The 27708-nt window shown below is 38.8% G+C and overlaps 1 protein-coding gene across 5 annotated transcripts in view; it reads left to right on the top strand.

Annotated features, from left to right (window-relative positions):
• ATG2B (autophagy related 2B) overlaps nt 1-27708 on the top strand; it is a 77376-nt gene that overhangs the window by 26676 nt on the left and 22992 nt on the right. For 4 of the 5 annotated variants that reach the window (XM_042235450.2, XM_004017983.5, XM_042235451.2 and 1 more), the window contains 19 exons: nt 307-399; nt 535-723; nt 2732-3005; nt 5635-5737; nt 8550-8745; nt 9030-9172; nt 14186-14343; nt 14732-14904; nt 15370-15520; nt 16701-16900; nt 17480-17560; nt 18745-18851; nt 19009-19101; nt 19671-19741; nt 20670-20746; nt 21012-21182; nt 23766-23907; nt 26013-26215; nt 26969-27195. In XM_042235450.2, coding sequence (XP_042091384.1) covers nt 307-399; nt 535-723; nt 2732-3005; nt 5635-5737; nt 8550-8745; nt 9030-9172; nt 14186-14343; nt 14732-14904; nt 15370-15520; nt 16701-16900; nt 17480-17560; nt 18745-18851; nt 19009-19101; nt 19671-19741; nt 20670-20746; nt 21012-21182; nt 23766-23907; nt 26013-26215; nt 26969-27195 — 2852 coding nt within the window. The remainder of the gene's footprint in view (nt 1-306; nt 400-534; nt 724-2731; nt 3006-5634; nt 5738-8549; nt 8746-9029; nt 9173-14185; nt 14344-14731; nt 14905-15369; nt 15521-16700; nt 16901-17479; nt 17561-18744; nt 18852-19008; nt 19102-19670; nt 19742-20669; nt 20747-21011; nt 21183-23765; nt 23908-26012; nt 26216-26968; nt 27196-27708) is intronic. The other variant, XM_012099021.4, reaches the window with a different exon arrangement.

Raw genomic sequence — 27708 nt, 5'->3', positions numbered from 1 at the left:
TCCTTAAAAGCATGTCCTAGAGAAACTTTTAAAAGCTATCAAAGTAGCATTTTTATTGCTTTTACCTTGTCCTGGTGACTTATTTTCAATGTGTTTTATTTGAACACTTGCATACACTTTGCAAATGTGATGCTGAAGATTGCAGAAGCTCACTAGTTTGTGTAAGAGTCATATTGCTAGTAAGCGACAGAACTGAAGCTTACACCAGCCTTTCCAACTTCAAAAAACTCTCCCCACTATTATATTATCTCCTCTGTTAATTCTTCCTAATATTGTACATTTAAGTTATCTTCCTCTTTGTTTAAGCTTTTGATGTTCCATTCCAAAGAACGAACTGATTCTCACCTCCCTGTGTGTCTTCAGCTTCATTATAAGCATTCTGAGAATAAAGGACCTCAGGTAAGAGTTTTTTGTGTGGTTACCACTGGTAAATTTTCACTTGATGTCTATTGATCATAATCACAAGGATTTAATTTTATGGACTTATCAGTGATCATATTAATTCTTTCCTGTTCTCTCTCTCTTTTTTTTAAGGGTAGTCAAGCAAGACTTAGTTCCGTTCCTCAGAAGGCAGAATTACAGGTTAAGTTAAATCCAGTGTTTTGTGAGCTGGATATCAGTATTGTGGACAGGTTAAATTCCTTGCTTCAACCGCAGAAACTCACTACAGTGGAGATGATGGCATCACATATGTATACTTCATATAATAAGCATATTAGTTTGGTAAGTATTTCAAAAGTTGCAAATACTCATCATAATTATAACTAGCTAATAGACTTATTGAGATGATTTCTGAGTTAAGTAGTCTTAATAGATTTTGTTATTATAGCATTATATGTAATAATGAAAAAATGGAAGCACCTTTTATGTCTAGGTGGTAGAATAGCTGAATGAGTTGTGATCATGTACTGAATGGGATTTTATGCTGCCTCTTTAAATGATGGTTACAAAGAGGGTATAGCAACAGGAAGAAGACTCCTAAAGAAATATGAGGTGAAAAAAGTAGAATACACATAAACTTCTATTATAAATGTGTAAGTAAGATCATATAGAAAAAGACTGAATGGAAATGTATACCATTCGGAAGCATCGATTACAATAGAATAGTAGAATTAGATTTCCTTTTCTGTGTTTATCTGAGTTTTATAAACTGTGACTATAATATCTTCACAAAACTTCATTTGTTCACGCCTATAGTGAACCACTTGAATCTCCTATAAAAGGTAGCCCATATCATGTAGGATATAATCTTGGAAATGGGAGCGTCATTTATCATACTGTGTTACTGAGCATCACATTGTGTCACTTTTACTTAGATCTGGTGCCTGGTGTCTTTTCTAAGCAAAGCAAGTAAGTCAGATTTGCAAGATGTCTGTTAGGAATTTTAGGAGTATGCACAAATAGAGACAACTTTGGCTAAAAGGAAAAGATAGTTTCTGTGTATTGCCTCTCCCTTAATTATCAGTGGGTATTCACATTAAATCAAGATTCTTTAACTTTTCTTGCCAACAGTTGCTAGTTATTTTAAGTTCTGTGGGTTAGTGTCTGTATTTGCTGTTAGCCATAGATACATTGGGATAATGATTTAATCTCTTAAGCAATTAAAAAATTTTTTTAATTGAAGTATAATTGCTTTATGGTATTATGTTGGTTTCTACCATACGACAGCGTAAATCAGCCATAAATATGCATACGTCCCCTCCTTCTTGAACCTCCCTCTCTCCCGCTCCCAAACTTCTAGGTGGTCGTAGAGCACGGGGTGAGCTGCCTGTGTTATACAGCAACTTGCCACTAGCTCTCTGTGTCACACATGGTAATGTACATGTTTCAGTGCTGCTCTCTTGAGCAACTTTTGCTGAGAGTGGAGATTAATATGTGAAAGTCATAATAGGGGAGAGAAAGAATCAGATCTGATTTTAGTATAAAAGCAGAACTTTCTAATCTAGGCTGTCAGAGACTGATCCATGAAATTGAGGAGTGTTATCATCTACACTGTACTCTGGACTAAAGCTTTACAAGTTGTAATTCATTGCAGAGAAAAAAATATGAATAGATTTTTATCTGAAAGGCATGTACTTTGACCATTTTATTATAATGTGGCTTTAAGTCAATGTTGCATGCATGTTTTGGCTTCTAAGGGTCATCTGATGGGGTCATATCCTTGAGTTAGATGGGAGCTCAGAGTGAGTCATTTAGGGAATATTTATTTCAAACCTTTGATGTGCCAGGCTTGGACTTAGTTCTGGAAATACAAGGATGAATCAGGAATGGGCCTTTGCATTTGGCATAATTCACATGATTTTACATTGGAGTCTTTGAAATAGCATATTGGTGGGGAAATCCTTCAGATTGAATGCTTGGTTCTATAGTGATTTTTAATCATACTGAGTTTTTTGATAAGCTAATTTACACATTGCCCCTTTTTTAGTCTGTAGTAAAATATTATATACATCTAAAACACCTGAGTCTTCACTTTGGTTCAGTATTAATTTGAATTATTTCTTAATATGAGGGTGTAACTTTTGCCAGTAATTCTGACTTTTTTGGTAGCTGTTGCATTATAAATTTCATTACACTAAAGTAATATAGTAATAATATTCATTGTATTTTAATGCATTAACCTAAATGAGGAAATAGTGATTGTATACATCGTAATGTTAAATGCCAGTGTCATTTGTGTTCATTTGCTTAATTTAACATTTTGGCATATTTTTGATGTTTTGTATTTCAGCACAAAGCTTTCACTGAAGTATTTCTAGATGACTCACAGAATCCTGCAAACTGCCGGGTATCAGTACAAGTTGCCACACCAGCATTAAACCTTTCTGTTCGCTTCCCAATACCTGATCTTCGATCAGATCAAGAGAGAGGACCATGGTTTAAGAAGTCACTTCAGAAGGAGATTCTTCATTTAGCATTCACAGATCTAGAGTTTAAAACTGAATTCCTAGGAGGATCAACCCCTGAACAAGTTAAATTGGAGCTTACATTTAGAGAACTAGTTGGTAAGATTGACCGTGTCTGTAAAAGAGTCAGAATAAAAACAATTGCTACTGAAACTTAAAGTAAGAAGTATATAGTGAAAGTGAAGTCGCTCAGTGGTGTCTGCCTCTTTTCGACCCTATGGACTGTAACCTATCAGGCTCCTCTGTCCATGGGATTTTCCAGGCAATAGCACCGGAGTGGATGGCCATTTCCTTCTCCAAAGAAATATATGACAGTCCCTAAATATAATAAAATTAAAGGACATATGTTAGAAAACAAGAGTAACGCCTGTTTTCCATTATTGTATACAAATGTGATATAGGTCACTTTTTTAAAAGAAACTGCAGTGCATGAGAATTTATTCACTTTGTGAGTAATAGTGCTTTAGCTTACTTTTAAAAAGGACTTACTTATTTTTGGCTGTGCTGGGTCTTCATGGCTGCACGGGCTTTTCTCTAGTTGCGATGGGCAGGGGCTGCCCTGTAATTGTGGTGCACACACAGGCTTCTCATTGTGATTGCTGCTCTTGTTGCGGAGCACAGGCTCTAGGTGCGTGAGCTTCAGCAGTTGCGGCACATGGGCTCAGTAGTTATGGTGCACGGACTTAAGTTGCTCCAATAGCCTACCTTTCAGTACCACCTACCACTTTCTTGTTGTAGGGTTAATAGTAGTCAAAATTTTTTGACTGTCACTCTGTATTTGCTATGTGCTGAACACTGCACACACCTGATCTTGTTTCCTTTAATCATCATAGTTACAGGAGGCTTGTTATTTCATTTCATTATCATTTTCATGATAATTATTTTTATCATATGTGAGGAATCTGCCTATTTCTTAAGAGGTACCTCCCAAGGTCAGTGTAGTAAATGGCACAGTCAAGATTCAAACCCAAGTCTCATTCTAGAGCTTGAACTTTGAACCATCATACCAATCTCCAGTGAGTTTTCTTTGTATAGTCTGTTCTAAGTTTTCCCATATTACTTTGCTTTTGTCAACTAGTGAAGACAATATATGGACTTGGAGTGACCCAAGTCTCTGGAAGATCCTGACATATTCTGTGGTTCCTAAACAGTCTGTCCTCTGCCGGTCCCCTCCCCATGTCCGACACCCCAACCCTCTCAGCCTCCGCCACGACATCCTCCTGCCACCTCACCCCCTTCTGTTATGCTCGCCTCCTTGTCTGTAGGCTACAGTTTTCCTTCCCTTGTTCTGTCTGAGTTTTACATATCTTTCAGTTCAGTTCAGTCAAGTCGCTCAGTCGTGTCCAACTCTTTGCGACCCCATGAATTGCAGCATGTCAGGCCTCCCTGTCCATTACCAACTTCCAGAGTTCACTCAGACTCACGTCCATTGAGTCAGTGATGCCATCCAGCCATCTCATCCTCTGTCGTCCCCTTCTCCTCCTGCCCCCAATCCCTCCCAGCATCAGAGTCTTTTCCAATGAGTCAACTCTTCGCATGAGGTGGCCAAAGTACTGGAGCTTCAGCTTTAGCATCATTCCTTCCAAAGAAATCCCAGGGCTGATCTCCTTCAGAATGGGCTGGTTGGATCTCCTTGCAGTCCAAGGGACTCTCAAGAGTCTTCTCCAAGACCACAGTTCAAAAGCATCAATTATTTGGCGCTCAGCCTTCTTCACAGTCCAACTGTCACATCCATATATGACCACTGGAAAAACCATAGCCTTGACTAGATGGACCTTCGTTGGCAAAGTAATGTCTCTGCTTTTGAATATGCTATCTAGGTAGGTCATAACTTCCAAGGAGTAAGTGTCTTTTAACTTCATGGTTGCAGTCACCATCTGTAAAAAAATAAAGTCTGACACTGTTTCCCCATCTATTTGCCATGAAGTGATGGGACCAGATGCCATGATCTTCGTTTTCTGAATGTTGAGCTTTAAGCCAACTTTTTCACTCTCCTCTTTCACTTTCATCAAGAGGCTTTTGAGTTCCTCTTCACTTTCTGCCATAAGGGTGGTGTCATCTGCATATCTGAGGTTATTGATATTTCTCCCGGCAATCTTGATTCCAGCTTGTGCTTCTTCCAGCCCAGTGTTTCTCATGATGTACTCTGCATAGAAGTTAAATAAGCAGGGTAGTGACTGTTGCCAATTATCATCTCATGAAAAGACCTTTAAGGGGTATCTAGAATCTTCCCTTATCTTTTAGTGATAAGAAACTCATTGTTCTGGTGGAAAGTCATTCTTTGTAAAATGGAATGAAAAAGCATATATGAGGTTATTGTGAAGAGGTAATTCTTAAACAGTGCTTGTCAAAATAAACATTTAGAAATGTAGTTGTTATCTCTGCATTCCTAGATTAACGGCATAAACTTTCATGTAGAATGATCATAAGTGGCACTCAGTAAGTGGCAATTGCTATATTTGATATGTTACGATTATGCACCTTACACCATTGGTTAACCATCGGTGCATAAGAATTTGAGTTTGTACAGAATGTAGCATCTTTAATTGATCTGCTCATCCTGTCTCCTCATGTGTACATGTGCAGCAGAAATGAATACGTGGTGTTGAACTTAGTGCTGCACCATGTCCCTGATTTAGAGGATCTGTGCTCATCTGAGGAAGCAAGTATCTTTTCTCTTAATGTGGGGGAAGAAATGCATTTCCATTAATCAGTCTTGTTTTACTAGGGTCATTCCAGGAAGATAAAGGAGAACCATCCATTAAGTTTTTCCATGTGGCTAGTGGAGGAGATGGAGATACAACGTCATCAGATGACTTTGACTGGCCGCGGTGAGTAAGCCAGTGTATATGACACATGCATTTAATGAGACTTCCCTTTTAAAAATAAATTACTGTAGTTTTTTTGACTGACATTTTGGCCATAACTTTAAGCTAAAAGTATCCAGCTTTGATGAGAGAACCCAGAGGAAAATGGAAAAATTTAAAATATGTTAGTGAGTACTACTTTATCAGAGGTGACTGTGAGAAAACTGACTGAGATGGACATATATAGTATGTTCTCTGGCCTCAGGTTACCTAGCCTAATTAGATGGACAGAAGAATCATTAACCATTCTAAAAATAGTTCATTTTTATAAAGGGCTTTAGTAGAAGAGAAATTACACAGCACCATTTGGTTAATTGTCAGATGAATTTTGTAGTCAGCGGTTGTTTCAGGAAAGTGTTTTCATATCTGGGGAGCTTTTGCAAAACACTGATTCTTGGGCCCCACCTTGAGATTCTGAGATAGAGCCTGTGTATCAGTGTAGTTTAAAAATTATACCAGGTGATATGTTCATAGCAGTACTATTCAAAATAGCCAAGACATGGAAACAGCCTCAACGTACGTAGACCGGTGAATGGATTAAAAAAGATGTGCCACCTGTATACCGTCAACCACTCAATAAAAAAGAAAGAGATGATGCCCTTTGCAGCAACATGGATGGAACTAGAGATTCAGATACTAAGGGGAAGTAAGTCAGAAAGAGAGGGACATGTCATATAGTATCACTTAGATGTGGCATCTGAAACAGAACACAGATGGACTTACCTAGGATGCAGGATAGACTCACAGGGAACAGTCTCGTGGCTGTCAAGGGGGAAGGGGATACGGGCAGAATGGAGTGGGAGCTTGGGATTAGCAGATTCTGTTATATATCGAATGGATAAACAACAAGGCCCTACTGTATAGCATAGGGAACTATGTTCAGTATCCTATGATAACCATAATGGAAAGAATATACGAGAATGCATGTACATGTATAACTGAATTGCTTTGATGCACAGCAGAAATTAACATAACATTGTAAATCAACTATACTTCAGTGGGAAAAAAGTACACCTCGTGATTCCAATGTGCAGTTGGATTTAGAGAACTACTGCTTTAGGATTTCTTAGGCAGGAGAAATGATTTTTTTAAATTAAATTAGCCTGATAGTGGGCTTCCCCAGTGGTTCAGCGGTGAAGAGTCCACCGGCAGTGCAGGAGCTGCTGGAGATGCAGGTTTGATCCCTGGGTCGGGAAGATACCCTGGAGAGGGACATAGCAACCCACTCCAGTATTCTTGCCTGGAGCATCCCATGGACAGAGGAGCCTGGCGGGCTACAGTCCGTGGGGTTGAAGAAACTCAGACATGACTGAACTGACTTAGCAGGAATGCAGCAGCAGGAATGATCCTTTATTATACTGAAAACTGAGTATGTGAATAAAGAAAACTGAGCCTATGAGTAAAAAATTACGGTGATCGTGGGACTCACCTGGCAGTCACCAGTGGTTAGGACTCTGCACTTCCACTGTAGGGGATGCAGATTCAGTTCCTGGTTGGGGAATTAAAGATGCCACAAGTCACATGGTGCAGCCAAAAACAAACAAAACAAACAATTGTGATCGTTCCTGTGCCATTTTTCTACCTGCTGCCTTCTACACCCCCACGCCCTGTGTATGCGACCTGGCAGACTCCTAGGACAGGCATGTCAGTGCATGGCTGGTAACGACCCAGAGTTTTCATCATGAATGAATCTACTTCAGTTAGGTAATCTGAAAGCACAGTTCACATTAGGATATCTATAAATTAGGAAGCAGTTGTTTTATATCTAGTAGCAACTGGCACTGCCTTCTTAGGAAAACCAAGGAAACTGCTGTAGACGAAGCAGAGCTGTCTTGTCTGAGAGTGCCGTGCCTCGTGGCGCGGGCCGGTGCAATGCGAAGGAGACCACAGAGCCTTGTGCTAGTGATGTGCCGCAGCAGTTAGGAAAGGACTGGCCTTATCTGGACAGAAGCGCCTTCTGTGTCTTCCAAAACTGATGTTTGGGGTTTGTAGCTGTAATACAGAACACCCCCAATAACACTAGCTTTTTATTACTGAAATTCCTAAAGGGGAAGATTACTCTTGTTATTGCAGTTCTAAAATACTCCCCAGCTAATCTCTCCTTTTTCCATTTGAGCAGTTTATATAACATGAGGTTTCTTCGGTATGCGAGTTTTCCACAATATCCAAACAGCTGGCATGTAGGATTTAGTTTAATGATAATAAATAGAATTCTAAGGTAAATGTGCTAGTTGTTAATGAAATTTAAAAAAAATTTATTGATTTATAGTTGATTTATAATAGTGTGTTGATTTCTGGTGTACAGGAAAGTGATTCAGTTACACACACACACACACACATATTCTTTTTCATATTCTTTTCCATTGCAATTTATTACATTGAATATAGTTGCCCTTGCTATAAGTAGGAGCTTGATGTTTATCTGTTTTATATATATTAGTGTGTATCTGCTAATCTTAAATTCTTCATTTATCTCTCCCCCAACCTCCTTACCCCTTTGGTAACTATAACTTTGTTAATGAAATTTTGAATATCCCTTTTATTCTCAAAAGATGAGTATTTCCGGTTATCCAAGTGTGAAATGTTAATGCCTTTCTTTTATTTGCTTATTTCATCAATTCCACTTTTAAGATTACAGGAGTGGATTACATTCGATATAATCAAACTTTATGCCTGTCATTAATGATTTAATCAGTGGCCTTTGTGTTGGTTGTACGCAAGTTAGTTTTGCAGTTTACACTTAGATCTTGCTTTTTAAAATCCTCTTTGCTGTCAGAATTGTACTGAAAGTGAACCCACCAGCCATGCATTCCATTTTGGAGAGAATAGCAGCTGAGGAGGAAGAGGAAAGTGATGGCCACTATCAGGAGGAAGAGGAGGGAGGAGCTCATTCCCTGAAGGATGTCTGTGATCTGAGAAGGCCAGCCCCGTCTCCCTTCTCTTCCCGTAGAGTAATGTTTGAAAATGAACAGGTAAAGTAAAAGTGTGAGCAAGCAACAACAGATTTGCCCTCTGTCAGATAGCCATGGTTTTAGTGCTTTATTTTTTAAATACTTTGTATACGATTTTTTGCTAGATTTTTAGCTCCAAAATTGAATAATACATGCTTTTTTTTCCCCCTTGGTTAAAAGTTATATGCTTATTCTTTGCTCACATACCACTTCATATGGGTAGGATAAGCAGATATTATTACTCTTTTAAATATAAAATGGTTATTTGATGCTTTTTTTTTTCCCACTAAACTGTTATGTTCTAGATGGTGATGCCAGGAGACCCTGTAGAAATGACCGAGTTTCAGAATAAAGCAATCAGCAATTCTCACTATGTGCTGGAACTTACATTACCCAATATTCATATAACACTGCCTAATAAAAGCTTTTATGAGAAGCTTTATAATAGGTGAGTTACACATATCTGCTTAAATCTCTGGGGTTGAGCTTTCCTGTCTCTCTGCCACCCCACCTCCCTGGTTCCCTCTTCCCTCTTCCTTTTCCTGTTTCAGTGTTGTCAACTCTTGCAGCGCACGGTGTATGGTGTTGACTGTAGAGCCAGCACTGTGTGGTGGGCTGTTGTCACAGTAGTGTCTCCTAAGCAGTGCGTCTGGTAACAGGGTTTCTTGTGTGTGAAGCACTTACCCCCTGCACCCTAGGTCACCTGGTTGCCCTCTGTCCCCTTACCACAGAGTACTGAGAAAATGCCTCTGTGCACAGTGATAGGACAATGCACTGAGGCCTCTACAAGTTATGGCTGCCATTTTATTAGTGAGGAAACGGAGCTCGTGGGGACTAGGTAAATTATCCAAGTTCTTCAGGGTCTATGATCTTTCTACTCTAGAAGGCCATTTATTTCAAAATACTTGCTTGGTATATATGTTTCAGGGTATTTAAATATGGTAAATTTAAGTTTTTATACACACGTTATAAGTTAGAGCTTCTAATTCTAACCAGTCCTTTGGACTGCAAGGAGGTCAAACCAGTCCATCCTAAAGGAAATCAGTCCTGAATGTTCATTGGAAGGACTGATGCTGAAGCTGAAACTTCAATACTTTGGCCACCTGACGCGAAGAACTGACTCATTGGAAAAGACTCCGATGTGGGAAAGATTGAAGGCAGGAGGAGAAGGGGACGACAGAGGACGAGATAGTTGGATGGCATCACCGACTCAATGGACATGAGTTTCGGCAAGTTCCGGGAGTTGGTGATGGACTGGGAAGGCTGGGATACTGCAGCCCATGGGGTCGCAAAGAGTCGGACATGACTGAGCGACTGAACTGAACTGACAGTGATGTGAAAAGAGTTGGAAGATACTTGGATAGAGGGCCAAGTGACACTGGTGTAGAATCAGAGTCCTAGAGTCTTTGTACAAGAAGTGTCCCTCCTGAGAGTTAAAAAAAAACCCACACAAACACATCTTGTTAGAAACTCTAACTTACAACTTTTGTATAAAAACTTAAATTTACCATATTTAAATACCTTTAAACATATATACCAAGCAAGTATTTTGAAATAAATGGCCTTCTAGAGTAGAAAGATCACAGATGAAGATCTTGGACAGTTTACCTAGTCCCCACGAGCTCCGTTTCCTCACCTGTAAAATGGCAGTGATACTTGTACAGCCCTCAGAGGCTGGTTTGCAGCATTAAATGGTATAATGTTTGGAAAGTTCTGAGAACAGTGCCTGACAAAGAGTAAACACACAGTAGTCCTCTTTTATTGTCGTCATTCCCCTCCACTCTGGCATAGTGGAAAGGTGGCCATGTGGGTTTCTAGCAAAAAAGATGTCCTTAGTGTCTGTTATTGTAGCTTCCTACATGTAAACAAGTTGTCCAAGTTTTTGTTAATCTTCAGAAGCTGCAGACTGTTGTTTCTTCTATAGATTTGCGTGTTTGTGTACTCAGTCACTCAGTTGTGTTCAACTCTTTGTGACCCCATGGACTGTAGCCTGCCAGGCTCTTCTGTCCATGGGATTTCCCAGGCAAGAATACTGGAGTGGGCTGCTGTTTCCTCCTCCAGTGAATTGTCCCAGTCCAGGGATCGAAGCTTCATCTCTGGCGTCTCCTGCGTTGGCAAGTGGATTCTCTACCATTGTGCTACCAGGGAAGCCTGCTGTAGATTTACTTAGTGCCAAATAGGATTTGGATTTATACATGATTTAAAGTTTGGAAACCACTGATCTCTAGATCACTCTCCTTGTTTTTTGGCTGAGGAATGTCTACCAAACTAACTAACGTGCAAGGCTAAGACTGAGCAAAATGAAACAATTAATGCAAGGTCCAGCCCAGAGGTCAGAGGCCGTCATCCGCTTCTGTCTCCTTCTGCATTGATTGAGCAGGTTAAATTGGGACATCAAAATTGTAATACACACCTGAAACATTGCATTTACAAATATTTATTCATTTACCACTTGTTTTAAAATACAGGCCCAGGCCTTTTTTGATTATGAGCCACTGGTTAGAATTTGTTTGCTTGATGTGTACGCAAGGCTTTGGCTACAGCTATCAGTTTCAATTTCTTTAAAGTAGAGTGAAAAAATAGTTTCAAGCCAGTCTGAGTGCAGAATCCTTTCAGGTTTTTAAGATGTTTTCCCTTCATTCTGTATACTTAAAAGTCATCAGTTAGCACAGTATTGAATTAAACTGCTTACAATTGCATGTAGCTGGCATGAGCGGATCTGGGGCCAAATGCAGTGGACCCAAGGTGACTCACAAGGAATATAGTAATCGGTGACTGGACGAGGCGTACAGCACGGCTCTGGGAGCAGACGTTCTTAGGTGGGCTGGGGAGCTGCCCAGCAGCAGCAGACAGGCAGCGTCTGGGGGGCCTGTCGGTCTGGCAGGTGGGGTGGTAAATCGGGAAGCTGGAGATCACCTGTTCATCTGGGGAGCTGGTTAGGTAGGGTTGCTTAAGAGAGCTTCTGTTCTCTCTCACTCTGCTCACTTCTCTGTCTCCCAGGTCCCTAGGGCTGTATAAATACTGCAGTCTTCCCACCCTCTGGATCATAGAAATCACGTATCTCCGTTACTCAGAGTATGAATTCTTTGCCCTTCATTTGGCTTTGTATTTACATTTTTTTATGTTAAAAATTTTCAGACATTCTCAAACTTATAGGAATGTTGCAGGTACAGTATAAAGAGATTTTTATCCCCTCAACCATTTGACAGTAAGTTGCTGAGTTTCTGTCCCTTCAGCCTTGAGCAGTTGCATGTGTATTTCTCACAAACAGGAACATTCTTCTACCTAACCATAGTTCAGCCGTCAGAATGAGAAAATTAATATTATACATTAACATCTAACTCTCAGACCCCATTAACATTTTGTTAAATGTCTCAGTAATGCCCTTTACTATATATAAAATTTAAAAATATCTTTCTGAGCAGGAATTATAACCAACTCTGCCTTTACTGCAGACATTTAAAGTAATGGTTTATTCCTTTAGTCTTGGAGTAGAAAATGGCAACCCTCTCCAGTGTTCTTGCCTGGAAAATCCCGTGAACAGAGGAGCCTGGTGGGCTGCAGTCCATGAGGTCATAGGGTTGGACATGACTGAGTGACTGAGCATGCCCTTTAGTGCTTTGATTCTTCTTAGAAAGATAGTCTTAGATACAGAAAGATTTTTTTTTTCTCCTATGTCAAAAGTCCTTTAGAATAGACAAAAAATTCTCTATCTAGTTTATTAAATCAGATATTTACTGAGCCTTCATTATGTTTCAGGCTCATAGCCACAAAACCACGGTGATATCTCTAAATATCTTAAATGTTTCCTTTCTTGATTTAAAACATCATCTTATGTATTAATGATGTCAAGACTGTGTTTAGACCAAAATGTAAAATCATGAAAACAGTAAAATCATATGAAGCTTAGGTTTGCAGGCCTCATACTACAAACTCCAGGTTTTATTTCAAGTAATAATTTCTCTTTAACCTATAGCTGTAGGGAATAAGGCAAAGGAAAGTTTCCTGAGGAAATTCTTCATTTTATACTTCACTGTTTCTTCATATAGGAGTTTAGACTAAGACCTGGATTTAGATACTTGTTTCTTTGTCCTGTGAGTAGTGTGCCCAAGAGATGAGGAGCCACATGAGTACTGAACAGATGTGGGCATCGCTGTCTGTGTGTCTGAGATGAGACATGCTTCTGCCCTGAGTGTCTGGTGTATTTACCCAGTGATGCTTCCAAAAAGAGCCCTTATGGCTGGGGATTGCAGTTTATGGAGAGTGACAGTACTTAGTCCTGGCTTATACTTTCTAGGGCCTCAAAAGCTCAGGAGTTGGCCCAGGAAGTTCCTAGACCAGTGGCTTCTTACAGGAAGGGGCCAGGGTTGCGTCATCGCTTGTCACCTTGAGTGGTATTCACAGCTAGGCTTTACGATGAGCCTGTGCTTTTGGCAGTCCTTCCATGTGAGTCATCCGCTGGTCCTCCCTTCAAGCCTTCAGTGCCTGCTGTGTCACAGCCACCGTGCTCGGCACGCGTAAAGATGACTGAGGCACAAAGTCCTCTCTCTGAGGGGCTTACAGCCTAGGGAAGGGAAACAAGAAAATAGAGTATTCTAGGTGCAGTGACTACTGCATTATGCCTGTGAAGGATACTCAGTGGGTCCAGGCCTAACAAAAATCTCTGTAAAGGGCATTGTAAAGTCTCGGTTTTCATGACAACATGGAGGTGAGTGGTGGGGCTGGGGATATCTGAGAAATGACAAATATCTCTTTCAAAAAGTGGGATGTGATGTTAGCCTGGCTGGACATGTATCACCCCAGCAGTTATCAGTATTAACTTGGCTGTTCCATGAGTTAGAAGATTTTCCTGTCTTTATTCCCTGTTCTATATGCTTCTTCATCTCATACAAATTTCCCAGTGAAGCTGTGCTTTCTGCTGAAGAAAGAAAAAGCAGATATCCCTAGAGACCATGAGGAATGGAAAGAACTGAGCAGGGAGCTGGACGTAATCTGGGCTCTGGTCCCGGCTCTCCCATTAATGAGCTTTGTGACCTTGGGCAGGTCACTTAACCTTTATGAGGCAGTTTCTTCAAGTGTAAAATGAAAATAATTCTCCCTTGGCTGTCCCATAGGATTGAGGCTGTAGTTTACAGAGTGTTTTCATATACATGAACAGTCTTCCTTTTGTTATTTATGTGTTTTTATTTTTAATAAACCTCCTTTAAATGCGTTCAGATGTATGTAATTTGATCTGTATTAACACTGGTGAAACTAGGCAGATAGCTAACTAGGTATGTAATTGTACAGCTTCCTTTCTCACTGCCCTGAAAAGTATATCAATTATTTTTCCATTGAAAGAAATTTCATTTCACCCTTTAGAAAAATTGCTATTTATGTGACTTCTTAAAGGAGTATCCTGTGGTTTGCCTTTAGTTGAAGTAGGAGTTATGTATTTATTTTTCAACTTTTGTCTTTATAGGATCTTTAATGATTTGCTGCTATGGGAACCAACAGCTCCTTCACCAGTAGAGACATTTGAAAATATTTCGTATGGTATTGGGCTTTCAGTAGCCAGTCAGCTGATTAATACCTTCAGCAAGGATAGTTTTAGTCCATTTAAATCTACAGTTCACTATGGTAATATATTTTAGATTTCTTCTGAATTAGAATGCCTGGTTTACCAGTAAACAAAGTAGTAACCTTTTAAATTGATGGATTTAAAAATGTTTGTTTGGTGTTCCCCATTTATAGCAATATTTTATTATATCTTTTACTGACTTATAGTATTTTCCCACTTCTGTTTATTAATAATGTTATTAATTAAATGTTATAGTGATAGTATATACACTGTCTGAAGTTCAGTGGTAGAGAAAAACATAGGAGGTACATTTTTATTATCATACCTGATTCTTTGTAAAAATAAACAGGTAAAATGAATATTCTTGTGATAATGTTCAAGTTTGAATGCCCTTTTATTTTAATAAGCTGTTAGAACAGCTGTAATTGTGCCATTTATTTCTCATAGATGAGGAAAGTGGATCTGAGGAGGAGACTTTGCAGTATTTTTCTACTGTTGATCCCAATTATCGTTCTCGTAGGAAAAAAAAACTAGACTCCCAGAACAAGAACTCACAGAGTTTTCTCTCAGTTCTTCTGAGTGTTAATCATGGGTTAATTGCAGTGTTTACAGATGTAAAGGTAAGGATTTACAAATCTAAAGTGATTTCTCAAGTGCATCTCATTTTAAAACTGCCATGATACACTCAGTCAGTCGTTGAGGTGGTTTGAGGTTGTTTCAGTGAGTGATAGCCGTCAGTTTTCTGAGGCGGGCCATGATGACAGCAGCTTTGGAAATTTAGCTTTCATGGCAGATCAAAAGATAAACATTATATGAACCTTCTTTTGGAAAATATGCCAGTTGCACTCTTGAAGTGGTAACAGTAATTTACCTGTTGTAAAGGAGGATGCAGGACGGGATCATTTGGCCGAAGAGGTCTGTGACATAGCATTTTTCATACCGCCACGTTGGATGGTTCAGGAACCCGACAGCTTTGCCACAGTGGGGAGATCCTCCTGACCCGAATCAAGAAGGAGCATCTCGAGGGCCGTTCCTACTTTTTTGCGCTTAACTAATGGCTTCTCTGTGTTTTCTGATCTTATTAGCAAGATAATGGAGATCTGTTGGAAAACAAGCATGGTGAATTCTGGTTCGAGTTCAGCAGCGGCTCGTTGTTTTGTGTGACAAAGTATGAAGGCTTTGACGACAAGCACTACGTGTGCCTTCACTGCAGCAGCTTCAGTCTCTACCACAAAGGTAGGGCAGGTGTGCAGTAGGTGTGCTTTGTTCACTGCTGGCTAGACACGTTTAAATCTTGCTTGATAAACAAAATGTACTGAGAACAGAAATCGATATTAGAAATTATTTTCCATGGGGTGTTCTGTTCCACTGGCAAAGTAATAATTATTGTAAATTAAAAGTTGGTTTTTATGTTCTTTTTTTTTTTACAATGACTTTATTGAGATATAATTCACATTCCATGTAATTCACCCATTGAAAGTATACATTTCAGTGGTTTTTAGTATTTCATAGAGTTGTGTAACGATTATCATAGTCAACTTGAGAACATTTTCATCACCCCCAAAAGAAAGTCAGCGGTAAACCCCCGAAGTCCTGCAGTCCCCTCTAGCCTTAAGAAGTGTTAGTCACTCAGTCATGTCTGATGCTGTGTGACCCTATGAACCGTAGCCCTCCAGGCTCCTCTGTCAATGGGATTCTCCAGGCAAGAAATACCTTTGTCAGCGGGATTCTCCAGACATTCCCTTCTCCAGGGGATCTTTCCGATTCAGGGATCGAACCTGGGTTGCCTCAATGGCATGCAGATTCTTGACTGTTTGAGCCACCAGGGAAGCCAGCCTTAAGAAACCACTCATTTATTCTCAGTCTCCAGGGATTTGCATATTCTGGCTGTTTCATGTAAATGGAATCCTACAATAGAAGATTTTTTGTGATTGGCTTCTTGGCATGATGTTTTCAAGGTTAATCCAAATGTACCCGTGTTTCATTCCTTTTTACTGCCGAGGAATAGCCCATTTTATGGATAGACCATATCTTATTATACACTGATCAGTTGATTATTTTCTCTCAAGTGGTATTTCCTTTTGGTAGTACATACAGAATATACTGGTCTTTCAGCACATTCCTTGTGTTACTTCATGAATAGAAGTGGGAAACTTGCACATTCTTAATGTTTATCAGATTTCCCAATTTAAATGTAACTTCCTTGACATTTCAAATCTCAATTTTTTGTTTGTCACTTATTCCAACATTAGTAGAGAAGAATGAATTATTAATGCCAAGCTAGTTCTTGGTCTTTTTGCCTCCAGGATTACGTTATGTTCAGTGGAAGAACATGGATTTTTGTTTGGGTTACAGAAGTTTGTGAGTTAATTTCATGTAATCATTCTGTTATATTGTCCTCTCATTGTGGATATAGGCATAGTGGATGGAGCAGTTCCTTCTACAGAAACACGACTGCCTAGTTCAACCCGCCCACATTGGTTAGAACCTACTATTTATTCCTCTGAAGAAGATGGCCTCAGTCGAGCTTCTTCAGATGGTGTTGGAGGAGACACTTTGAATATGCTGTCTGTTGCAGTTAAAATAGTGTCTGATAAATCAGAGTCCAATACAAAGGTGTGTATTTTATACTTTTATACCATTAAATACTTGTTCCTGATTTGGTTCACTTCAGTTTAGTTGCTCAGTCATGTCTGACTCTTTGCAGCCCCATGGATTGCAGCACCCCAGGCTTCCCTGTCCATCACCAACTTCCAGAGCTTGCTCAAACTCATGTCCATTGAGTCAGTGATGCCATCCAACCATCTCATCCTCTGTTTCCCCTTCTCCTCCTGCCCTCAATCTTCCCCAGCATCAGGGTCTTTTCCAATGAGTCAGTTCTTCACATCAGGTGGTCAGAGTATTGAAGCCTCAGCTTCAGCATCAGTCCTTCCAATGAACATTCAGGACTCCTTTAGGATAATCTCCTTTAGGATGGACTGGTTTAATCTCTTTGCAGTCCAAGGGACTCTGAAGAGTCTTCTCCAACACCACAGTTCAGAAGCATCAATTCTCAGCTTTCAGCTGATTCAGTTACTAGCTAATAAAAATGATTGCATAAATACAAGATATTTGTTTTCTTAGAAAAGCTTTTCAAGTTTTGAACTAGAAGGTCATGTAGGTGATAAACATACCTTTTTGTGTTGTTCTGTGTAGGAGTTTCTCATTGCTGTAGGGCTAAAAGGAGCTACTCTCCAGCATAGAATGCTTCCTTCTGGGCTTAGCTGGCATGAGCAGGTAAGAGAGCTGGGCCGTATGTATTGATTTATTTTTTACTCTGTTGTTATGTACTGCACATACTGAAGAGTTCACAAATCATAAATCTTCAGTGCTCATTGAATTTTCATGAAGTAAATACTCCTGTATAAACATTGCCTCTTATGTTAGAAAACAGGACATTATCACCACCCCAGAATGTAATTGATTTTTTACCCTAATGTTTGGTTCTTAAACATCTCGAAGACAGAGTTATCTTCTGTCATTAAAAGGAAGGGACCAATACAGTATCTGTCATAGGGGAAAATAAATGATGTGTTGACTTGCACTTATAACTGTGTATTCTCTTTTTTTCCTTTTTAAATAACCATATATTCAAGTACCATAGTTTCAGAATTATTCCCTAGGCCAACAATATACATTGAGGCATTTATAAGGATTTATGTGATAAATTTCCAATGTAATAACTGTATTTGGTTAATTATATTTTTTCAGAGGAAACTTTGGGCAAAGTTCACTCTTCTTTACGTGAGAATAAAAACTGTGCTCTATGTAATTCTTGTTCATTTTTCTTAGAAACCTTTTCTTTGCTCTTGGAAAATAAGTTGTTTTAAACTTAAATGCTTTAAGAAACATCCTGAAACATAAAGTGTATACAGAGAGAGGGTAGAGATATGGTTAGTCTGCTGGCTGTTGGTAAGAGAGAGATTCAGCCTAACCTTTTTATTTAGATAGAAATATAGGAGGATAAATGGTGGTGAGAGGATTGGTTTTCAGACTGAGCTGGGTATAAATGAAAGGGAAATGAACTTCTCCCAACAATGGGTTTATAGAAAACCAGAAGGAGAGTTTTAAACAGACTTTAGGAAAATTTGTTTGTTTGTTTTCAAAAAAAATTATTCCAAGCAAAATCATGTTGATGGTAGATTATACATACTTTTGTTAGTTTCATAGGAGATGATTTTTCTAAGATCCTTGTAGCAGTGTGATTGTTAGATGAATCTCTTCATTTCAAATCCTAGTTTTGCAAATACTTTTTGTAAATTCCTTCAAATGATGATTTTTTTTTTTCTTCTAACATTATGGTTTTTCACTAAATGGTTGATTTTTTGTAAGCTATTTTATTTCATGTTGGTATTAAGGATATCATATCAAAACTCTTTTTTTCTTCTAAAGCAGGGCATTTTATATTTTTGTGATTATAGATTTTATACTTCTTGAATATTGCTGATGAACCTGTTCTGGGATACAATCCTCCAACTTCATTTACAACCTTTCATGTTCATCTCTGGAGCTGTGCACTTGATTATAGGTGAGTTCATACGTGGAGCAAAATAAAGTTTTACTCTTTAAGATATGTCCTAAGTTTTGAAAAAAGTATTCAGTAGAGCTAAGGTTCAAAATTCTCTTTAAAGGAGGGTTCTTTTGTTGTGACAGACTAATGTTCTCTTGTTTCTGTGTCATATTAGGCCTCTTTATTTGCCAATCCGATCCCTTCTTACTGTTGAAACATTCAGCGTTTCAAGTAGTGTTGCCTTGGATAAATCATCTTCAACTCTCAGGTACCATGTAAACCTCACTGTCTACTGAATGCAGCTGTTCAACACATACTAATAGAGACTTAAACCCTGTAATGAAAGTCTCAATTATTTGTTAAAAGCAACATTCTTTTACTGTTAGTCATGTTCCCTTATTTAAGTTTTCCATTTCTGTTTCTCAGGTGATTGGTCATATCTCTTCAGTTCGTTACTGTATTTCATTTTTTAGGGCAAAAATTAACTCTTGAGATTGTTAGTTTACTTTTTAAAACATTTATGTGTAAACTTCCTATAATACTTGATGCACTTTATTTTCCTAATTTAAACTTTGTGATTTGGCAATCTATTAAAACTGCTAAAAATTTAAAATTAATTTGAGCAGATGTTTAATCTCAGTCACACCATTTAAATATTTGTTACTCATAAACAGTGAGTTTTAAAGAAAATGTTCAATGACATTTATAAGTTAGATTCTTCATATGACTTTGATAACATTTATATATATGAGATAGAATGTTACAAGTACGTGATCATGCAGCATATATTTGAGGTTAGTTTTTCAGGTCTTGATTTTACCTTTTTTTTCTCCCCAGAATAATTTTGGATGAAGCTGCTTTACACCTGTCTGACAAGTGTAATACTGTTACTATAAATTTGAATAGAGGTAAGAGTTAAAAAAACAGCATCTAGGATAGATGAATGTAGTTTTATTTTTTGTATCTCAATATTTTTAAAATATTTTAACTCTGAAATAATGCCATGAAATTAAAAGACGCTTACTCCTTGGAAGAAAAGTTATGACTAACCTAGACAGCATAGTAAAAAGCAGAGACATTACTTTGCCAACAAAGGTCCGTCTAGTCAAGGCTGTGGTTTTCCCAGTAGTCATGTATGGATGTGAGAGCTGGATTGTAAAGAAAGCTGAGTACCGAAGAATTAATGCTTTTGAACTGTGGTGTTGGAGAAGACTCTTGAGAGTCCCTTGGACTGCAAGGAGATCCAACCAGTCCATCCTAAAGGAGATCAGTCCTGAGTGTTCATTGGAAGGATTGATGCTGAAGCTGAAACTCCAGTACTATGGCCACCTGATGTGAAGAGCAGACTCATTTGAAAAGACCCTGATGCTGGGAAAGATTGAAGGCAGGAGGAGAAGGGGACGACAGAGAATGAGATGGTTGGATGGCATCACTGACTCAATGGACATGAGTTTGAGTAAACTCCAAGAGTTCGTGATGGACAGGGAGGCCAGGTGTGCTGCAGTCCATGGGGTCGCAGAGAGTCAGACACAACTGAGCGACTGAACTGAACTGAAGGGTCTTATAAATTTGAATATTGTAATACCAGTTTGTAATATCAATAACATTGGTGAAATGCATCAAATTATATATACTTAATATAAGGCAGATTTTGTTTCTAACTAAAAATAAAGAGAACTGTAAGATTTTTGTAGGTTGAAGCTATATTTCCATTATAAGTATTTGTAGTACTGCCTGCCACAAATTTTAAAGAAATGCTAGTTTTATTAGATGTCTGTTGGATAAGCATTTTTTGAAAGTTATACTCAGTTATTTTATTCATTAAAATTTTTTTAGATTATGTTCGTGTGATGGATATGGGACTTTTGGAATTAACCATAACTGCAGTAAAGTCTGATTCCGATGGAGAGCAAGTAAGTTATTAAAATAAATGGATATTTTTACTTGAGTATTTTTATTTTATAAAAGAGGCTAAAAACATACTGAGCTTTTTTCCACTTGCCTAATTTTGGTCAGAAATGGATAAAATATTTTAAAATTAAGATTGAGTTATTATAAATACATATTTCCTGTGGGAAAACAAATTATAATATTTTATTTAATGTAAACCTATGAAAAAATGTTTTTTCTCTTGTTTTAGTAAACGTTCTTATCCTTTTTTCCTTCTATCCTGTCCAGACTGAACCACACTTTGAATTGCACTGTTCGAGTGACGTTGTCCATGTTAGAACGTGCTCAGACTCTTGTGCTGCTCTAATGAATCTAATTCAATACATTGCAAGCTATGGGGACTTACATGCCACTAACAAGGCAGACGTGAAGCCAGGAGCTCCTCAAAGAAAGGTGAAGGTACAGCCACCAACCTTATTCTTTAGAAATCACTAACTCCGCCCGATTCCATCCAGATGAGTGGCATGGGGACATTAGTGAGGTCTTCTTGGCAGTTGTAGGGTAAAAAGGAAACTGAAAAATATCTGTCTGTTCCTTAGTTTTAAGGCAGTGGGGCCTAGAAAGGTGATTCCATGGGCCTTTTGGGAAAACAGTTCTGCTGTTTGATGCTCTTGATTTCAGAACGTTTATCTTCTCAACCAGCATATGTTTTCCCAGACTTAAGTTATTTTCGTATGTCCTCAGGGAAGAAAGAAAACATTTATCATCATGTGAGAGCTTGTTATATTTAAGTTGTGTGTAAAACTGCTATGAGAAGGTAGATGGCAAGAATTAGTATTATTACCAGAAGACTCATTTATATGATATTATCTTTCATGTTTGAAAGGATCCAATTTTGAGTATGCTTTCTCAATGTGATTTCCTCTTACCCAGCACAGTCAACAGGTTAAAGGTTATTGTCTCTGTTTTGTAGATGAATAAGTTAAGACCCAGAGAATTTAGGGAATTTACCCTAATTAAGAGCAGATACAGCCACAATATGCCTCTGTTTCGATGCCCAGTTCAGTGCTTTCCTGTGCCCCCAGCTGTCACTTCTTTGCCCTCTTATGTCCAGATTGAACAGTGTCCAGTTTGTTTAGCGCTTTCTGTTTTTCAGTGTTTTCATTCTTCTTCATGGACTCTTCTGTGAACAGAATTCTCAGCCCCCTTAGGTCAATAGATCTCCACTAACGATCTGGCAGGCCTTGTGTTACCTTTCGTTCGGGCTGATCTTACTCCTCATTTAGGTTACACTTCTGTTTTTGTTTCCTTGTTCCTGCTATTGTCTTATTGATAATAAAGTGATTGATGACATACTCTCCCTACTGGTTCTTCTCTTTTTAAAAACAATTTCCAGTTTTTTTTTGTTGTTCAGTTGCTCATTTATGTCTGACTTTTTGCAGCTTTACAGACTGCAGCATGCCAGGCTTCCCTTCATTGTCTCCTAGAGTTTGCTCAAACTCATGTCCGTTGAGTCGGTGATGCCATCCAACCATCTCATCCTGTGTCGTCCCCTTCTCCTCTTGCCTTCAGTCTTTCCCAGCATCAGGGTCTTTCCCAGTGAGTCACTTCTTTGCATCAGGTGGCCAGAGTATTGGAGCTTTAGCTTCAGCATCAGTCCTTCCAGTGAATATTCAGGGTTCATTCCCTTGAGGATTGACTGGTTTGATATCTGTGCTCTCCAAGGGATTCTCAAGAGTTCTCCAGCCCCACAGTTCAAAAGCATCAACTCTTTGATGCTCACCTTTCTTTATGGTTCAGCTGTCACCCGAACACATCACTACTAGAAAAACCATAGGTTTGACTCTACGGACCTTTGTTGGCAAAATTATGTTTCTGCTTTTTAATATGCTGTCTACGTTTGTCATAGCTTTTCTTCCAAGGAGCAAGCATCTTTTAATTTCATGGCTGCAGTCACCATCTGCAGTGATTCTGGAGCCCAGGAAAATAAAGTCTGACACTCTTTCCAGTGTTTCCCCATCTATTTGCCACGAGTGATGGGACTGGATGCCCTGATCTTCAATTTTGAATATTGAGTTTTAAGCCAGCTTTTTCACTCTTCTCTTTCACCTTCATCAAGAGGGTCTTTAGTTCCTCTTGCTTTCTTCCATAGAGATGGTATCATCTGCATTCCTGAGGTTTTTGATATTTTTCCTTGCAATCTTGATTCCAGCTAGTGCTTCATCCAGCCCAGCATTTCGCATGATGTACACTGCATAGAAGTTAATCTACAGTTTATCAGAAATTATTTTGAATTATCCTTTCCAAATGGAGAAGGAAATGGCAACCCACTCCAGTACTCTTGCCTGGAAAATCCCGTGGACGGAGGAGCCTGGTAGGCTACAGTCCATGGGGTTGCAGAGAGTCGGGCACAACTGAGCAACTTCACTTTCACTTTCAGTTCCAAATGAAGTCTTTCCATTTTACAGTCATGCTGACATTTTAAATGCACGATTTGGATTTAATGAATCCATAATTCATTAACATAAATTGTTAAGCATTGGTGCTAGACTTGAACCTCATGACCCACCAGTTAGTAGCTCTCCCCTCTCATATATTCCCCCTACTGTCTTTAGGTATATGTTTGTTCCAAGAAATGAGACTTGGCTCTGCAGTGGCTTTGCCTCAAAGGTGAAGGTCATGGCAGCAGTCAGATTTGAGCAGATCAGCCTCTACAGAGAGATCCTTTCTCCCCCAGCTTCAGTGCAGTGTTTTTCACCTTTCTTCTCTTCTAATCTGTTACCTCATCAAGATTCAGTTAAACAGTGCTGGCATTGAGATGATAACACACTTATTTCTATTTGCCAGCAGTTGTTGGGGTGAAAATGATGATACTAAAGACTTAAAAATGTAACAGCTATTGAGTAGAATATAGAAAAATGAATACGTTCCTGTTTCTGATGTTTGTATAAAATGTGGTCTATTTCCAGGTTAAAATAACTTTCAAGTAATGTGCTGTTTAGAGCATTTTCAATTGTTTCTAATTAGTGTTTTTGGCTGTAGGTAGATTCTGTTGGTCGGTCATCCTCACGTGGTCCAGTACTTCCTGAAGCAGATCAACAGATACTACGAGATTTGATGAGTGATGCTATGGAGGAGATTGACATGCAAGAAGCAGCTTCATCTGTAAAACCACAGTCTAATGGTGAGACAGACCCAGGACTTTTTCCCTGAGAGCTGCGATGTTGTAGTTGAGGCTAACGTTGTTTGCATTCTTACAGATTGCTCAATAAGTAACTAAAAAGACAAATCTGAGTTTGGGTGGGTATTTATTAGTCAGTCAGTTTGTGTTTACTGAGTATCTAGTAAATAAATAATACTGGCTAGAGGCTTCCCTGGTGGCTTAGCAGTAAGGAATCTGCCTGCCAATGCAGGAGATGTGGGTTTGCTGCCTGGGTGGGGAAGATCTCCTGGAGGAGGAAATGGCAACTCATGGCCAATATTCTGGCCTAGGAAATCCCATGGACAGAGGAGCCTGGCAGGCTACAGTCCATGGGGTCACAAAGAGTTGGACGTGACTGAGCAACTGAACAACAACAACAACAGATTTTTATAGGAGAGACAGATAAATTATAAGATAAAGCTTATGTTTTCTGGTAGCTTATAGTTTAGTAAAATAAACTGGCGCTAAACCAGACTGATGCTAGTATTTAGAATGATTGAGAAATGATGGAAGAAAACACTTCAGAAGGTAGTATATACTCTATAATCAGTTTGGAAAAAATTTGGAATCCTCTCTTTAGACTGGTGAAAGCTGAGATGAGTTGGCTTTGAAAAAGTAGATAGGACTTAGGTGTGTAGAGGGAGAGAGAAGATAATTTTAGCAAGGTCATTAATGCTAATAGAATCACAGATAGGCATGTGTGAGCCTTAATGATGTAGTAACTCAGGCTATTAATACTGTAGCAAAAGTTCCCTTCTTATTGAGAAGAATTAGATAATAACATTAGATAATTGGGAGGTGCCAGACAGAGAATTCTGAAAGCCAAGTGGAAGTGTCTAAATATTTTTGAAGTATTTATATAGAAAACATTTTATTCTATTTAGATGAGCATTCTTATTTCTACATGTTGTGAAATCTTAATTTTAAAAAATTGTTTCATAATGTGGTAAAAGTCTCGCATTCAGTGTTGCTTTCATTCTAATTTAGAATAAATCAGAGCTGAGGAAGCAAATGGGAATTTTTAGCTCCCTATGTACTAGGCATTATTTGTAATAAATGTTTGCAGCTAACCTACTTATGCTGGAAAGAACATTTAATGAATATTTATTGAGCAGCTTCATTACCCAAGATTCTGTACTGGGTGCTGGGCACTTACAAGGGTGAATGGGTTCAACATGCTGCCACAGAAGAATTTAAAGTTTAGTTTGTGAGCCTTGTGAGGCTAAGATGTCACCACTTTCATCTTAGTGTCTTTAGTCCATATCACAGGATTTGGTTTGAATGAGTGAATGGGGAAAGAATTAATGAGTCTAATATGTGATATAAATGTATAAAAATAAGTGTTCACATACAGATTTATTTTTTAAATTTTATTTTTTGGCTGCACCTGTGTAGCATGAGGGATCCTAGTTCCCCAACCTGTACCCCGTGCAGTGGAAGCAAGTCCACTTGCTAACCACTGGACCACCAGGAAGTTTCCTACATACAGATTTTTGCACGCATGCAACTTTTTGTCTTTATATTGAGGTAGCTGATCTGTGTTCTGTTTGTGTATCCAGTGCCCCAAGGAGTCTTTTTATTGCTCGGAATCATTCCCTGGCTGAAGACACGCTCAGGAACTGTTCCAATCCCCCCACCCCCGGACCCCAAGTAGAGATTTCCCGTAGTTGTAGGTGAGGCAATACTGGGTGCAACTATTTCCCTTCCCCTTGCTATATTGTCCAAGGAGAGGTTCTTCCAGAACGCCACCTACAGGACATAATTCAGTACGAAATTCTGGCCAAAGTAGAACTGCAGTCAACACTCACCTGCTGCTGAATTCCTGAACTTCTCTGACACTAAATAACTTTGAGGAGACGTCTGTAACTTTATGAGTCCATCGTTTGCTGTTTTCTTAGGAAACTTCAAACTTATTATTAGTCTTTTCATTAGAAGTCAGAAGATTATTGTAAGAAATAAATGAGATACTGTGGGTGAGAGCTCTAACATAATGCATAACTGACACATGACTAAAGTGTCTAATAAATATTGTTATTGTTGATGTTCCGAAATGTGCCGAAATTGACTGTTGTAATCTTATCCCCTAGGTGTTTCCGATGAAAAATCTCAAGTTCAGGAACCATGTTGTTCAGACCTCTTCCTGTTTCCTGATGAGAGTGGAAACGTGTCCCAGGAGCCTGGCCCCACTTACGCCTCATTCACCCACCACTTGATTAGTGATGCAGTGACAGGCGTGCCCACGGAAAATGACGACTTTTGCATTCTTTTTGCACCAAGAGCAACTGTTCAGGTAGTAAATAGATAACAAAATTAAAAGTCTTGAAATAATGTTATAAATAGAAGTGACCAAAGGACACCTGAAAAAGATTCTTTAGATTTTGTTAACTCTTCACAATTCAGAATTACTTCCTTTTGTAATTTACTACTGATGCTTTGTAAATGTTTGTTATACTTTACCCTTTTTATGACACATCTGTGAGGGACTCGTAAGAATGCTATTTGTAAAATCTCCTGCATGGTTTATTGAACTTACAGAGGAAGTATGTAGTTTGCACCCTGAAGTACCTCTTCAGGGTAATGAAATTAAATGGCAGAAGAGTTCTATACAGAGGTGTTAACACAAGAATTGGGAAAGATAAGACATGGTTTGTGTGAGGCTGATGGTTGACTAATATATATAATTTCCACTTTATTGTCATGCTCACATTTAAAAAGCATAGTCTGCATTTAATGAATCCACAGTTCACTAAACAAAATGGTTAAGTATCGACTCTATACCTTTTTATTATCAAACAAGTAGTAAAAGCCAAATTGTAGACTATAAAAAATTCTTAGGAATAATTCACATAGAAGAGCGAATTCATTTTGTAGTGAATGAAACAAAGTGTATTATGTGACAATTATTGTCAGTATTTAGTGTCCACTTTATATAAGGAAATTATTCAAAAGAATGCAGAATCAAGAAGTTCCCTTGAGATGTGAATGGTACTCAATGGTTTCTACTTAGATAAGAGAGTATGTATTAACTGTTCCTTTGTCTTAGGAGAAGGAAGAAGAACCAGTTGTAAAAATAATGGTTGATGATGCAATTGTGATAAAAGACAATTATTTTAGTCTGCCTGTTACGAAGACAGATACTAGCAAAGCCCCGTTACACTTTCCCGTTCCTGTCGTTCGATACCTGGTTAAAGAAGTCTCTCTCGTCTGGCATCTTTATGGAGGAAAAGATTTTGGAACAGCCCCTCCTACTTCTCCAGCTAAAAGTTACATGTAAGTTAATTTCTACATACATCTATTTGGCAGGCCAATATATCCTTTTCATAAAAAATATATAGGATTTACTCTTTCAAGAATTATTAATAAGTATGACCCAGAGCCTATCTGTGTTCAAAAGGGAGAAACAGTTACATGAGCAAATGAGGGCAGTGAAGTGAAGGGTCTGTCAGGAGTTAGGGACCTTGTGTGCTCCTGGTTCTGTAGCATCCAGCACCCGGCAGGGTACCAAGCACAGGGTCGATGCCTCTGAAGTACCTATTAAAAGTGAGTGCATTATCCTTTAGTTCTGAGAGAAAACGAGACAGAGAGACTAGGTGGAGACTGGGGGCAAGCATTCTCATTGGGGTGGGGAGGGTCAGAAAAGGCTTCATGTAGCAGGAACCTTAGATACAACATTGTGAGGACTTTTTCCATTTAAAAGTGCTTTTGAAAAAACTTGACACTTTACTGTAATTCTTTTCTGTATTAATTGGAATTTCTTGGACTTGTCTTCTGATTCTCAGGGGT

This window comes from Ovis aries, chromosome 18 (genome assembly GCF_016772045.2).
Source record: "Ovis aries strain OAR_USU_Benz2616 breed Rambouillet chromosome 18, ARS-UI_Ramb_v3.0, whole genome shotgun sequence".
In the NCBI taxonomy this organism is placed as follows: Eukaryota; Metazoa; Chordata; class Mammalia; order Artiodactyla; family Bovidae; genus Ovis; species Ovis aries.
This window is presented reverse-complemented; position numbering and strand designations above follow the sequence as displayed.